At 39.7% G+C, this 15,108-nt stretch overlaps 1 protein-coding gene across 1 annotated transcript; it reads left to right on the top strand.

The window, feature by feature from the left end:
• The first annotated feature begins 6,595 nt into the window (after nucleotides 1–6,595).
• LOC132429083 (olfactory receptor 51E2) lies at nucleotides 6,596–7,558 on the top strand. Its single transcript, XM_060017287.2, has one exon. It carries the CDS (start codon nucleotides 6,596–6,598, stop codon nucleotides 7,556–7,558), a length of 963 nt encoding a protein of 320 aa, XP_059873270.1.
• Nucleotides 7,559–15,108: the final 7,550 nt, after the last annotated feature.

Raw genomic sequence — 15,108 nt, 5'->3', positions numbered from 1 at the left:
CTGATCACTGTTTGTTCTAAAGAGTTTATCCTGCTTATGCTTGTTTATCCTGCCAGTAGTCTTTCTCTTTTTACTTTAAACATTCACGGCAGTTAGAATGGCACAGTATGAAAAAGTGACTCCTTTTTGAGAAATAGGTAGTATTTTCTAACTGTAATAATAATTGTGACTAGCATTTATTATTTCCTTTGACCAGTCATAGTTCTGTTTTTTACATATATTAACACATTTTTATATTCAAAACATTTACAAGGTAGTTACTTTTACTATCAATGGGAAAGTTGAAGCACAAAAATGTTAAGTAACTTATTTAAACAGCTAGTAAGTGACAAAGCCATATTTCACATCCACATGCAAACTGACTCCAGGGTCCCCCCACTCTTAACTTTAATGCTGTATTGCTGTATATAATATAAACTATATATATATTTATATATCTAGACTATATATATAATATAAACATTTATGTATATTATATATAATATAAACAAGATAATATACATTTACACATGAATTAATTAACTTATACTGGGGGACATAATTTAGTCAAACAAACAAAAAACAAAACTCTGTTCTCTAGAAATTTTCAACCAATTTATGGAAGAAAAGCCCGAAACAAAATCTTCAAACCTCACAAATGTATTTCTACCTGATGTTCTTCCCCAACTAAGCATATTCTAAAATTTCTTTCTGCCCTCTGTCAACATTCTGTCCCAGCAGAAACTGAAAAGTGACTAGAATTGCAAAGGAATTACAACTTGTGTTATCTACTTAGAATTGTTTTAACTTGTAGCATATTTTTATGTAATGGCTTAATCCAGCAAGTTAATTATTTTTTCCAAGCTGGGTATATCCCATAATTCTAGAAATTTTAAAGTACATATTTCAATAATACATTGGTGTCACTCACTAATGGTGGGCCCTATAGCTGGTATCAGATCCAGCAAGGAAGTAGAAGTAGTCATTCAAATCTACAGGGTATTTATTAAGTGACTACAGTACCGGCTACTAAATAATTAGGATGATGTCAAAATCCTCAGCATATTTGACAATAATATTTTTAGTCTCAATTATTGCTAGTCTTTATGTTCCTGATCTTTGTATGTTGGAATGTCTCACGACTTTGTTTTCAGACCTGTCTTATTCTTTGTTATATTCTCATTTTTGGTCATCTCATCTAGCATCATGTCTTTAAATACCATCTATATGCTGGCAAATCCCAAATTAATAGCTACAGTCCAGACTCATATCTAATTGCCTATGCATCACTATCTTCACTTGAACATCTAACAATCATCTTAGACTCATCATGTCCAAAACCATATCCTAATATTCACATCAAGGAAAAAACATTCTCAACCACAGTCTTCCATAACTCAGAAACTCTGCCTTTCAAGTTGCTGTGATAGAACACTTGGAGTTATTCCTGATATCTGTCTGTCTCTCCCATTCCACATCCAACCTTTTAGCAAATGCTGATGACTCTTTCTTCCAGGTATTCCAGATGTTGCTATCTGGAGTACAACTGCTTTCTACTACCTCAACTGCTACCCCCATGATCCAAGTCATCATCATCTTGAACTTGAAATATTATAGTCTCCTGGTGGATCTTCCTTTAATCCACTTTTGCTTTACAGTACAGTAAAATAAAGTAAAAGTACAGTAAAGTAAACTAATCCCCACCGTAGTTAGATGGATTATTTTAATACACAAGACAAATCATGTCACTTCCTCTGCACAGCATGTTCCAGAAGCCCCCTGTCTTACCCAGGGAACATTCACAGTCATTATAATATCTTGTAAGGATTTATGTGTTCTGGCTCCTCTCCATAATCTCAACTTCATCTCCAACTACTCTCCCCTTTATTTACTCTACTACACCCACACTAGCCTCCAAATATTCCCTTAAACTCACCAAGCATGCTTCATCTTCAGACTTTGCACTTGCAGACTTTGCACTTGCAGTTCTCCTTACTCGGGATGTTCTTCCTCCAGATGCCCCCTTGGCTTACTGCCTCTTACCATGCAGGCTCTGCTCATGTGTCCCCTTACTACAGGGCCCTTTATATTATAAAAAATAATAATGACAACACACCTCTCCCTCAATTCCTGCCTGATTTACTCTCTCTTCCTTACCTACCTTGTTTTAATTTCTAGCACTTTCACCCTCTCCCCAACATATTACATACCTGTTTAGTTCTTGTCTCATTTCCCCATTACAAGGTAAGTTCTTTGAGAATAAGAACTCTTTGTTTCATTTATGTTATCTTCCAGACCCTAAAACAAGGCCTGCCAGATAGAAAAATCATAACATCTCTGGATGCTGTGGCTCCATTTACCACTCAAGTTTCATTGCTTCCTCTCTATGCTCCAGGCACAACAAACAACTTGCATTTCCTTAGCCCTGATTGCTCTATCTCGCTTTCAAGTCTTTGCACAAGCTGTCACCTCCACCTACAGCACCCTCACTCTCTCCCTTCTCCTGACTTAGGATAGAAATGACTTTCCTTCAGAGATGTTTTCATGACTTCTCAAGTCTGTCTGGTGTCCTTCTGAGGTGCTCCTACAGCACCTTCCTCCTGACATCCCTTTTTAGACTCTACTGTAACCGTTCTCCCCACAGCAGACTCTGCCCACTTCTCAAGACCAGGGACCATGTCTTAGTCACTATTGGACATAAGTAAAAAAGTGCAGATGTTGTGGACTTACAGACTGGATTTTTGCTTGTTTTTTCTACACATGACATAAGATGGGTCATGGAGAAAGGGAGGAGGGAAAGAAAGAGGGGCTTGGGCTAGAGAAGAAGGATGGGGTACCCAGAGTCCTAAACATGGGAAGGAGAGGGAGCTTCAGTTTTAAGAACTGGACAGTCAAGATGTCCTCACTACTTCTACAGAGGTTTCTCCCCCAGCACACCTGCCACCCACTAACATGTGAAAAACCCCACTGTCCAACAATCCTAGAAACTTGTAAGTTTCCATTCCTAGGAAGTGAGTGTGTAATCTGGACACTTGGGGAATGGGTGTTGCAGAGTAAATGTCATCTGTGACCCAAGTGGACCAGCTCACCATGAATTGGAGACTTCCCTAAAAGCCAGAACAGTGGTGGATACATGGCCACTGTTGCAGTTACCTGAACCCAGAGTCCAAGTGAAAATCCTGTAAGTCCTTTAAGGCCCTATATTATCCAATTCCCCATTACCTCCCTGATTCTATCTGCCTACTATTCTTGCCCTGGTTCCCTCTGCTCAGGAACACTGGCCTACCAGATACTTTCCCTTCTCAGGAACTTTACTTGCAGTTTCTGTTCCTTCTTCCTGGAATGGTCTTCATCAAATATCTCCATAAACATATTTCTCACTCCCTCAGGCTTCTGAAATGTTTTCATTATGTGTGGCCTTCTGCACATAATGTTGTGCAGGAGCTTCATTTAAAATGTCAACTACCCCCTTGATATTTATCTGCTCCCTTCTTCCCTTTACTTTTCTCCATAAGACTACCTAACATCCTATTTCACTTTTTATATCAACTCCATTTATTGTCTGTCCCCCTAACCAGAATACTGCATGAGGGTGGGGATTTGTGTGTGTGGCATCTATTTTTCTTATTACATTGTAGGTCCCTGATAAATATTTGTTGAATGTGAATGAATAAAGAGTCAGAATACCTTGTTCTCAGGCCAATATTATAATTCATTAACTATGTGATCTAAGCAAAGAGGCTTTATGTCATGTATTCTTTATCTGTGACTCAGGTGCAATGAAAAGTGGCTTCCCTACCTCAAGGTCTGTGTCATCAACTGAAACAAAAGCTGGGAAAAGAAAAGCTCAGGAGGTGCACGACCTTATTTTGAATTATGGGACTACATTTTTGTGTACCCATCTCGGTAAAGAGGTTGTGAACTCCTAGAGCCCAGGGACCTAACTATATACCCACGTTGTGTCTAGCAAAGTAGCTGATGAGGAAAAGCATTAACCACTGTGGCTAACTGGAGTTTGAGTTTCTTGGAGGAGCGGAAATAGATTGTCTAGAGTCCTGTATGTGTAAGTGCGGGAGTCATGGCAGAGGCGGTAGGTCCCTGGTGATCGCCCTCCCACCCACCAGACTGAAACAGTGGGAAGCCAGTGGGAGTGACACACAAGTGGCCATGGAGGTATTGTCCCCTGTCTGGGCCCTCAGTCTATATTCCCCTAGCCTGTCCCCGTGGGCTTCATGGGCAGAGTTATAAATAAACCTGTGCTTGAAAGGAAAAGTCAGATTCAGCTGCATCTCAACAGGACTGTACCATATTCAAGTGAGTGCATCTTCACTGGGGTCAAGCAGACCAAGGTCCCTGCCATCCTGAGGGACCTCGAAGGCCCCACAAACTGTCTCATGGCAGGGGAAGGGGAAGCCCTTGCATCCCACACATACCTTCATGGGCCAAGACAAAATGTTCCAGAGCATTAGCTGACATCCAGAAAGGCTAGTGAGAGTAAATGCAACAACCACATTCAGACCCAAACTGAAGCTGAAACTGGGTCTGGCCAGGGGTCACTTTAGGCAGAAGGCCAGAGCACATAGGAGGGAAACATGAGGTCTTCTGGGATAGGTAACTGGGGAGATGTGATGATGGCCCCAAGTCTTAGGCTGTTACCAGCAAAGCAGAAAAGGGGCCCTGCGGAGAGAAGAGTCAGGGAGGTATCTGACTCTGAGACAAGCAGTGACCCTTCTGTCTGTCAGTGCTGATGCAGTAGCTTCAGAGGCCCTGAGAAAGGGGAAGTGTGTTACTGTGCTCCCCTTGCTACCCTCCATGCCTGTAAGCATCTGCATCTGAAAAAGGCTTTTCATTCTCTGACAGCAGCTGAGTGGGCCAAATCTGGGATCTAATATTTGCCAAGGAAGGTAGCTGTAATATCTTGGCACATGCTCTGAGAATGGAGAAGAACAAAGAGTAAACAGAGGTGTGGATTTTCTGACCTTTGAACCTTGGATCTGTTCTTCCTTGCTTATCCAAGATGAGGATAATCCAATTTAAAATTTTAGTTTTCATTTTATCATATTATATTCTAAGACCCATGTTTTCCAAACTCTCTCCACTAAGGCCAAATAGAAGGGCATGTCCCAGTAGCAGAAAGGACCCAGGTTAGGAGTAAAGAAGAATCCTGGGGGGAGGTGAACAGGTTAACCTGAATACCACTGATGAAGACACCTGCAGAGTTTATTCTCAAGATTCAGAAACTCTTCTTGAAGCTAAGCCCTTAGCTCTTTAGAGACAATTAGCTCTAAATACCAGGGCATCTAGGGAGCCTATCAGGGAGACAGTTTGATTATAGGTCAGAGAACAGGGTGAGGCAGGGCAACACCGGGCTTCCTAAAAAAGAAATGTCTCGCCTAACATGAATGGTCAGCAGAGGTTCCAAGAAAGATAAAGCTCTAGGAGTATTAGGAGTCAATCAAGTTCTCTTTGGGGCAGTGAGAGTGGCCTTAGAGGCAGCTTTTAAGTGTGGAGGAACCCATCAGCCAGGAACAGAGAGAAGAGCCTTGGCAGAGACCATGCCTGGCCGCTAGGATCCTGCCAGCACCTCCATCTCCCAGGAATTCATTGGAGGGAGCTACTGCCTTTCATTTGATGACCCCAGATAAGTTTCCTTGTTACCTTAAGAGATTGATTTTGGCCTTTTTTTCTTAGTTTTTATTTTTATTTTTTAATCACAATTGTGTTTTTTTCCTCTTCCACTGACCTTAGACCTGGGGACCTGGAATCCTGAAGATTTGCAAACAAAACAAAACCAAAAACCTCCCTATTCCCACTGTTTGGAACACCTTTTATTCCCTTCTCTGTCTGCTTAATTTTTACTCATGTTTCAAGACTAAACAGAAGGACCATCTTTTTTCAGGAAGGTTCCTCTGATCATGCCTTTCACCCTCCCGTGCATTAAATGCACATCTTTTGCTTACACTTATCCCAAGATTCTAATATTTGGGTTACTTGTCTATCTTTCACCCTAGACAGGGCATCTGAAGGGCAAAAGATGTGTCTTTGACTCTGTATCATCAGCATCTATCAAATAGCCTCCATATATAATAAGTCCTATAAGTAAATGCTTACAGAACCGATGAATGATTGAAGGGAAGGGAGGGGAAGGGAAGGGTAGGGAAAGGAAGGGTAAAAGGAAAACACAGCCTCTCAGGAAGAGTTTCCAGGTAAGGTATCTCTTAACACCGAGCTGAGAAAAGGGCAGCCCAGTATGCAGACAGTGAAGGTATGGGCCAGGATGAGTCATCCAGGGAATTTGGGAAGGATAGATTTTGAGATAAGCATTGTTATCTCCAGGTTCCCTTTTACAAGTGTAAATGGACTTAGAGAGTAGTGAATGATAAATGAATTTGAGCTGTCACTTTCCCTTTTGGCAGGAGGCTTCAAAGAGCCTTCCTATGAGAGAGCCCAAATGACTTGGAGAAGCAGAAAGAGAGAGTAGGGGAGGGAGAGCTAAGGTGCATTCAGTTCCCAGGTCTCCAGGGCCAGCCTCTCTGATTGTGCTCCTTATCCTAACAGGCTAGCAGGCTGCCAGTGTGACCTCACCTGCTCCAGTGCCCCCTTCTCCGTGCCAGCTATGAGTGCCTGCAACTTCACACATACCACCTTTGTGCTTATTGGTATCCCAGGACTAGAAGAAGCTCATTTCTGGATCGGCTTCCCCCTGCTTTCTATGTATGCCGTGGCAGTGTTTGGAAACTGCATCGTGGTCTTCATCGTAAGGATGGAGCGCAGCCTGCACGTTCCCATGTACCTCTTTCTCTGCATGCTGGCAGCCATCGACCTGGCCTTGTCCACAGCCACCATGCCCAAGATCCTAGCCCTCTTGTGGTTTGATTCCCGGGAGATTACCTTTGACGCCTGTATGACCCAGATGTTCTTTATTCATGCTCTCTCAGCCATTGAGTCCACCATCCTGCTGGCCATGGCTTTTGACCGTTATATAGCCATCTGCCACCCACTGCGCCATGCCGCAGTGCTCAACAATAGAGTGACAGCCCAGATTGGCATGGTGGCCGTGGCCCGTGGATCCCTCTTTTTCATCCCATTGCCTCTGCTCATCAAACGGCTAGCCTTCTGCCAATCCAACGTGCTCTCACATTCCTATTGTGTGCACCAGGATGTAATGAAGTTGGCCTATGCAGACACATTGCCCAATGTGGTCTATGGTCTTACTGCCATTCTGGTGGTCATGGGTGTGGATGCCCTGTTCATCTCTTTGTCCTATTTTCTGATTCTACGGACAGTTCTGCAGCTGCCTTCCAAGTCAGAACGGGCCAAGGCCTTTGGAACCTGTGTGTCACACATTGGTGTGGTACTGGCCTTCTATGTGCCTCTCATTGGCCTCTCAGTGGTGCACCGCTTTGGAAACAGCCTTGATCCCACTGTGCATGTTCTCATGGGTGATGTCTATCTTCTTCTGCCTCCAGTGATCAATCCCATTATTTATGGTGTCAAGACCAAACAGATCAGAACGCGGGTGCTAGCTGTGTTTAAGATCAGCTGTGACAAGGACTTTCCGGCTGTGGGAGGCAGGTGACCCTTACCATGGCACTTTTATCCTTAATGGCTTGATATAATGATTTCCTAATGTTAGCTTAATCCCAGTTGCCCATAAACACATCAGTGCTTTTCTCTGGTTGGCTTCCAAACACTTCCTCTGCTTGGGGTGAAATTGTTGAGGCTCCCATAATTCTTTTCCACAGGTAAAAATACTATTGACATCCTTATTATATAAAAGGTTTAAATAATAAAATAAATCAATAGTAAAAGAACATAAAGAAGAGTGACAAAAAGTACAATTGGTTTTGAAACGAAGGAAAAATTGTTCTGACTAGTAATCCAAGAACCCTATAGTAAAACAATACGTAACATTTTTGCCGATTAAATTACAGTTTTTATTAATGAAAATTCACAATGAAAGGGTTTGTGTTGAAACACATATCCTCGAGCATGACAGCTGATGGTGTAATTGGCAAAATATAGCAAGAACTTTTTAAAAGTTACATGCTTTAGGGAATTCCCTGGCGGTCCAGTGGTTAAGACTCTGCGCTTCCACTGCAGGGGGCACAGGTTCAATCCCTGGTCAGGGAACTAAAGATCCCACATGCCGTGTGGAGTGGTCAATAAATAAATAAATGTTACAGGCTTTAATGCTGTAATCTCACTTTTGAAAATTTATTCTAACGAAATATCTCTACCTATGTGGTAGGTACTGTTTTTGACCCCTGTTACCAGTGAAAGAAATGAGGTTTACATTAACAAGAAAGCTAAGTCACACAGCTTGTGGGTGCTGTGCCATGATCTGAAATTAAATTTCATAACCAAATACAGTTATTTAATATCCATGCTATCTTGCTTCCTGTTTAACATCTGCCATTCATTTCCTCAGCCTGTGTAAATCCTGTTTTCTCTCTGCTGTGTGCCTTATGAGGTGAATGACTGTATCTGTATTGAGTGGTAACCCTGCCCTTGTTGTGAGCAACAAATCTAGGTTACTCTTCATGTTTTACAGTGACCCTTCATGTTCTACAGCCTGCTTCTTTCCAGATTAAGGGAGAAGATATCCTCTCAATCATGTCTCCCTTTTTTTAAGTGTATTCTGTATCTGTCAAACATTTCCAATGTCTGAGTTTCAACTCAGGTATAAGATATTACAAATTTTATTTAAAATTTTGCTAAGGGTAACACCTATTTCTTTCATGTTTATAGAATCCCATAAACTCAGATTTGGAGATGTGAGAAGCTCCCTGGTCTTCTTTCCCACCAGTGCAGAAATCTGAATGCATCTTTTCTCAAGATGGGCTATTCCCATTGTATAGTTGAGAAGGTCTGATGAGAAGCTAAAATCTGAAGGCAATCATTGGGCCTATGTGTTCCCTCAGTAGTTTCACCGAACAAGTCTCAGGTGGGGGATTAGGGTGGATAAACCATGGGGGAGACTCCAACCTGTGGGCTCTTTCTTAGGAGGAAGGAACCTCGGACTCTTAACCTCTCTTCTGGAGAAGGGTCTTCCTAGCATATGTATCTGTGAGCATCCAGTTGTGAGTCCCTGCCCAGAGGCAGTAGAATGGGCTTCAAAGTCTTGCAGCTAATCAATGCAAAAAGACTAGGGCTGAGAGAAAGAGACAAAATGGAAGAAATGGATGATTTCCCTAAAGAAACGAAGGGGTGCTCATACTCTGCCAAAGTGGAGATTCAGGTATTAAGTCTCACCCCAAATAATGAGGTCAGGAGCCTCATTTTATGAGATTGAACCACCTATGTCTCTCCTCACAACTTCCATCCTCTTTTATTTTCCTGTGCATTACTCTACCTCGAATCATACCCTCCTGGCTTTTGCCATATACCTAAGAGGATGACAATTTAATAAAGTGTGTATCTCATGCTCCCAAATTCCTCACTGTTCACTGCAATACAATTTATTCATAGTCTATTGCTGTCTCCCCTACCCCTCCCTCTGCCCTAAGATGTTCACTTTTTAAAAAGTAGTCAAACGTCTTCTATTCATAGCAACACTATTCACAATAGCCAAAAATGTGGAAATAACCCAAGTGTTATTCAACATATGAATGGATAAACAAAATTAGTATATACATACAATGGAATATTACTCAGAACAAAATAATGATACGTTCTACAACATGGATGAATCCTGAGAACATGATGCTAAGTGAAACAAGCTAGACACAAAATGACAAATATTGTATGATTCCACTTATATAAGGTACTAAAAATTCATTGAGACAGAAAGTAGAATAGAGGTTACCAGGGGATAGGGAGAAGGGAGAATGAGGGGTTATTGTTTAATGGGTACTAAGTTTGGGATGATGAAAAAGTTCTAGAAATGGATAGTGCTAATGGTTGCACAACAATGTGAAAATACTTAATCTCACTGTATTGTACACCTAAAACAATTTGTTAGAATGGTACATTTTATGTACGTTTTGCTATGATAAATAATTATCAAAGAAAGAATATAAAACATATCACCATCAATTTAATAGCAAGAACATATTGAAATGATTGCATTTTGGATACACTGGGTTAAAGGAAATATATTATTAAGATTTTTAAAAAAAGTATCCCAAAGAGGAAGATACTTAATCCCCATATTGAGAGGAGGGCAGATCCTTGGGATGAGATTTAGGAGCTCAGAACCCCTCTTCTGCCACTAAGTGGTGACCTTGTCTAAATCACATCACATCTCTTTGAACGAAGTTTGTAAACTTGATGATTAAGTTAGATAAACTCTAAATCCCATCTCTATCCTAAATATTACGTGCTCTGAGCATTAAGAAGCCAGGAACAATTCTAAAGGTCCTGCAAGTCTGAAGCTCTCCAGGGTCTCCTTGGGAACTGCTTTCTGACCCACATAAGAAAACCAGCCCCCTTCCCTGAGGCCACACATGCTATTTACCCAAACACAGTATTTATCAACTTGATCTCCTACTCCCCGATTCTGCCAATTATAGCTCTTTCCAAAAATCAAAACTTCTCTCAAAGACTGAGGCTTTTCCACACAGGAGATATTCACGGGCTCTCTGAAAGTAAGCCCCGTCCAACAGAGAGAGCAAACCATTCTGACTCGTCAAGTCAATTCACTCCCTGTGAGGTTCGTTTCCCTCTTCTGTTTATTAGGAGCAATAATAGAATCGACCACTCAGTGATTTTGTGAGGATTATGTGCAATTATCCAGCACAATGCTTAGCGCAATATTTAATACATAGTATGAACTCAATAAATACTTATTATTATTATCATCATCATCATCAGGGAGGAGGTGGATAATAATTCCTGCCTCTCAGGGACATTGAGGGGATAGAAATGTGGGTTTCTGCCTTTGGCAAGCAAGACACACAGATTTTTTTAAACACTCATCTGATCACATTAGCCTGGGAGCTTGGAGTTTAGGACCTGGGCTTTTTTCCTCTCTTTCTCTTATACCAGTACCAGGACTAAGATTTGGGAGATGGGATAAAGGAAGGGAGTGTAGTAGATAGGGGAGGTGGGACTTACATGGGATTCAAATTGGATTGAAATGACTGATTTTATGCACTACAGGAGGAAGATCAACAGAAAGGCCATAGTTTTCAAAGTTGTCCCTGGAAAATGTGATTGCATCCTAGAAGGTGACAGACTAAAGGGGGTTTATGACCATTGCTTATTGCTTGTTCACAAGGACCAGGGTCCTGGGAGAGTGTTTGCATTTTGTTTCCCAATGACCTGGAAGGGCTTCCAGGAGGAGGGCCTCTGGGTGCTTGGGGAGCTGAGTCAACTCGTCGAGGTAGTTGCAGGCAGCCCCTGCCATGAGAGACCTCTGGGTCTCAGGCAAGTGCTCACTGTAGTGAGAGTATCTTTCCCAGTGAAAAAGGGTCTCCAGGGACTGAGGACTATAAAAGCACTGCCTTGTTCCCAGCCATGTTTATGTTGGCCTGGACAGTGGACAGCACCAGTTTAGGTAGCCAATTCCCCATGAGATCCAAAGTGTCTGAGGTTGCCCTGTAAGCAGGACCACTCCCATCACTCCCCAGTAATTACATGTAGCTCCCATCTCTGCGCAGCACATCATTTATCCCACACTGGACTGACAAGAAATAAGGACAGAACATAAGTTTGTTTTTTTGTTTTGGGGGATAGAGAATTCCTCAGGCTTTTTTTATTATTAGAAGAAAAGATTTACTCTCAATACACATTTAGGACCAGAGATTACCAGAATCAACATATCTGAGATTCTTTCCAATGATGATCACCACGAATTCTCCCAACTGATGCCAGAATTCATGCCCAATGCCTATTTTTTTAATGTCATTTAACATTAAACATTCGAGGATAACTTACAATGTTCTAGGCTCTATAAAACAATGAAGAGGATACAAAAATAAACAATAGTGGATATGTAGTGTATGTCAGATATTATCCAAAAGAAAAGAGATAACAAATGTTGGCAAGGATGTAGAGAAAAAGGAACATTTGTGCACTGTTAGTGGGACTGTAAATTGGTGCAGCCACTATGGAAAACAGTATGTAGATTACTCAAGAAATTAAAAATAAAAATGCCATAAGCAAGCATTAGCTCAAAGAGATATCTGCACTCCCATATTGATTGCAGCATTATTCACAATAGCCAATGTATGGAAACAACCTAAGTGTCTGTCAGTGGATGATTGGATAGAGAAAATGTGGTATACATGTATATTACATATACATATTATATATATATATATATATATATATATATATATATATATATATATATATATATAAAATATACGGAATGTTACTCAGCCTTTAAAAAGAAAGAAATCCTGATATTTATGACAAGGTGGATGAAACTGGAAGGAATTATGCTAAATGAAATAATTCAGACAGAGATAGACAAATAGGGCACATTATCACTTATATGTGGAATCAAGAAGAAAAAAGTCAAACTCAAAGAAACAGAGAGTAGAAAGGTGGTTGTCAGAGGCTGGGGTAGGGGAGGGGCAAATAGGGAAACATTGGTAAAAGAATACAAACTCTTAGTTATAAGATGAGTAAGTTCCGAGGATCTAATGTACAACATGATGACTGTAGTTAATAATACTATATTGTGTAATTGAAAATTGCTAAGGAAGTATAACTTAAGTGTTCTCAGTGAAAAAAAAAATTCATATTTGAGTTAATTTGTTAATTAACTGAATGGTGGGAATCCAATTATTTCACAATGTATATGTATATATAATCATCACATTGTACATTTTAAACATATTGCAGTTTTATTTGTTAGCTATATCTCAATACATTCATAAATAAACTCAAAGTCAATCACTGACCTAAATGTAAAACTTTTTAGATGTACACATAAATCTGTAAAACTCTTAGAAAAACATAAAAGAAAATCTTCAGGATTTAGGGCAAAGCCTTCTTAGTCTTGACACCAAAAACATAATTCATTTAAGGAAAAACTGATAAATTAAGCTTCACTAAAAATAAAAATTGCTGTTATGTCAAAGACTCAGTTAAAAGGATAAAAAGACACTATACGGAGTGTGAGAATATGTATGCAAATTACATATCCGAAAAAGGCCTAGTATCTAGAATATAAAAAACTCTTAAAATTCAACTAGAAAAAAAATCTAATTAAAAATTGGCAAAAAACATAAAGTGATATTTCATGGGAAAAGATACATAGATGCAAATAAACACATGAAAAGATGTTCAAAGTTATTAGCCAGTAGGAAATGAAAATTAAAACCATGGTGAGATATCAATACACATCTGCTAGAATGGCTAACTGTTTTTACAAATATGAAAACATCAAATACTAACAAAGATGTGGGGAAATTGGATACTTAATTCATTGCTGATGAAATGTGAAATGGTATAGCCAGCCATTCTGAAAAACATTTTGGTAGTTTCTAAAAACACTAAACATGCAACTGATATATGGCTGAGCATTTGCACTCTGGTATTGATCTCAGAGAAATGAATTATTTGCACTGAAAGCTTGTACACAAATGTTTATAGTAACTTTAAACTAATAGCCAAAAACTGGAAACAACACATATGTTCTTCAACAGATGAATGGTTAAGCAAACAGTTTAACATTCCCTACAATATTGTTAGGCATTCAAAAAGAATAAACTATTGAAGATGATGGAGTAGGAAGAAGACCCTGAGCTTAAATCCTCCCACGGGTAGACGAAAATTACAACTATTTACAGAGCAACTATTTATGAGAATGACCTGAGGACTAGCAGAAAAGATTTTCCACAGCTAAAGATATAAAGAAGAAACCTCAATAAGATGGGTAGGAGGGGCAGAGACAGTGTAGTCAAGACTCACATCCCTGGGAAGGCAATGCACAAACAGAAGGATAATCACAATAGAGGTTCTCCCCAAGAAAAAAAATATCCAAGTCCTACATCAGGCTCTCCTGTTCAGGGGTCTTGTATCAGAAAGATGAAACCCTGGAACATCTGGCTTTGAAGGCCAGTGGGATTTGCATATGGGAGAGGTAGAGGGCTGTAGGAAACAGAGACTCTGCTCTTAAAGAGCACACACAAAATCCCCATGCTCTGAGTCCCAGCAGAAATTAAAGAAATAATCCCACTTACAATTACATCAAAAAGAATAAAATAACCTAGGAATAAATCTAACCAAGGAAGTACAGTAATAGACCTTTACTTGGAAAACTATAAGACTGATGAAAGAAATTGAAGATGACAAACAAATGGAGATATATGTGTTCATGAATTGGAAGAATTAATATTGTTAAAATGGCTATACTACCAAAGGCAACTTACAGATTCAACACAATTCCTATCAAAATGCCAGTGGCATTTTTCACAGTACTAGAACAAATAATTCTAAAATTTGTATGGAAACACAAAAAATTCTAAAATTTGTATGGAAACTAAAAGAATCTTGAGAAAGAAGAACAAACCTGGTGGTAGCACATGTCCTAATTTCAAACTACACTACAAAGCTACAGTAATCAAAACAGTATGGTACCAGCACAAAAACAGACACATAGATCATAGAACAAAATAGAGAGCCCAGAAATAAACCCACACTTAAATGGGCAATTACTCTATGACAAAGGAGGGAAGATTATACAATGGAGAAAACACAGCCTCTTCAATAAATGGTGTTGGGAAAACTGGACAACTGTATGCAAAAGAATCATACTGGACTACTTTCTCACACCATATACAAAAATAAACTCAAAATGGATTAAAGACTTAAATGTAAGACCTAAAACTATAGAATGTCTAGAAGAAACATAGGCAGTACACTCTTTGACATAAGTCTTAGGAATAATTTTTGGATATGTCTTTTCAGTCAAGGGCAACAAAAACAAAAATAAACGAATAAAACTACATCAAACTAAAAAGCTTTCCTTTGTACATCAGAGGAAACTATCAACAAACCCAAAAGGCAGCCTACTTAATGGTGAGAAGATATTTGCAAATGATGTAACTGATAATGGGCTAATATTCAAAAATATACAAAGAACTCATATACTCAACATAAAAACAAACAAACAAACTTATTAAAAAATGGGCATAGAACCTGAATAAACAGTTTTCAAAAGAAATACAGATG

The sequence above is a fragment of the Delphinus delphis genome, chromosome 8, assembly GCF_949987515.2.
Source record: "Delphinus delphis chromosome 8, mDelDel1.2, whole genome shotgun sequence".
NCBI classification, from domain to species: Eukaryota; Metazoa; Chordata; class Mammalia; order Artiodactyla; family Delphinidae; genus Delphinus; species Delphinus delphis.
Note: the sequence above shows the minus strand (reverse complement) of the source record. Positions and strands in the feature narration are given on the sequence as shown.

Coding starts and splice junctions, on each gene's coding strand:
- LOC132429083 (XM_060017287.2), top strand. CDS start 6,596: ATGAGTGCCTGCAACTTCACACATACCACCTTTGTGCTTATTGGTATC.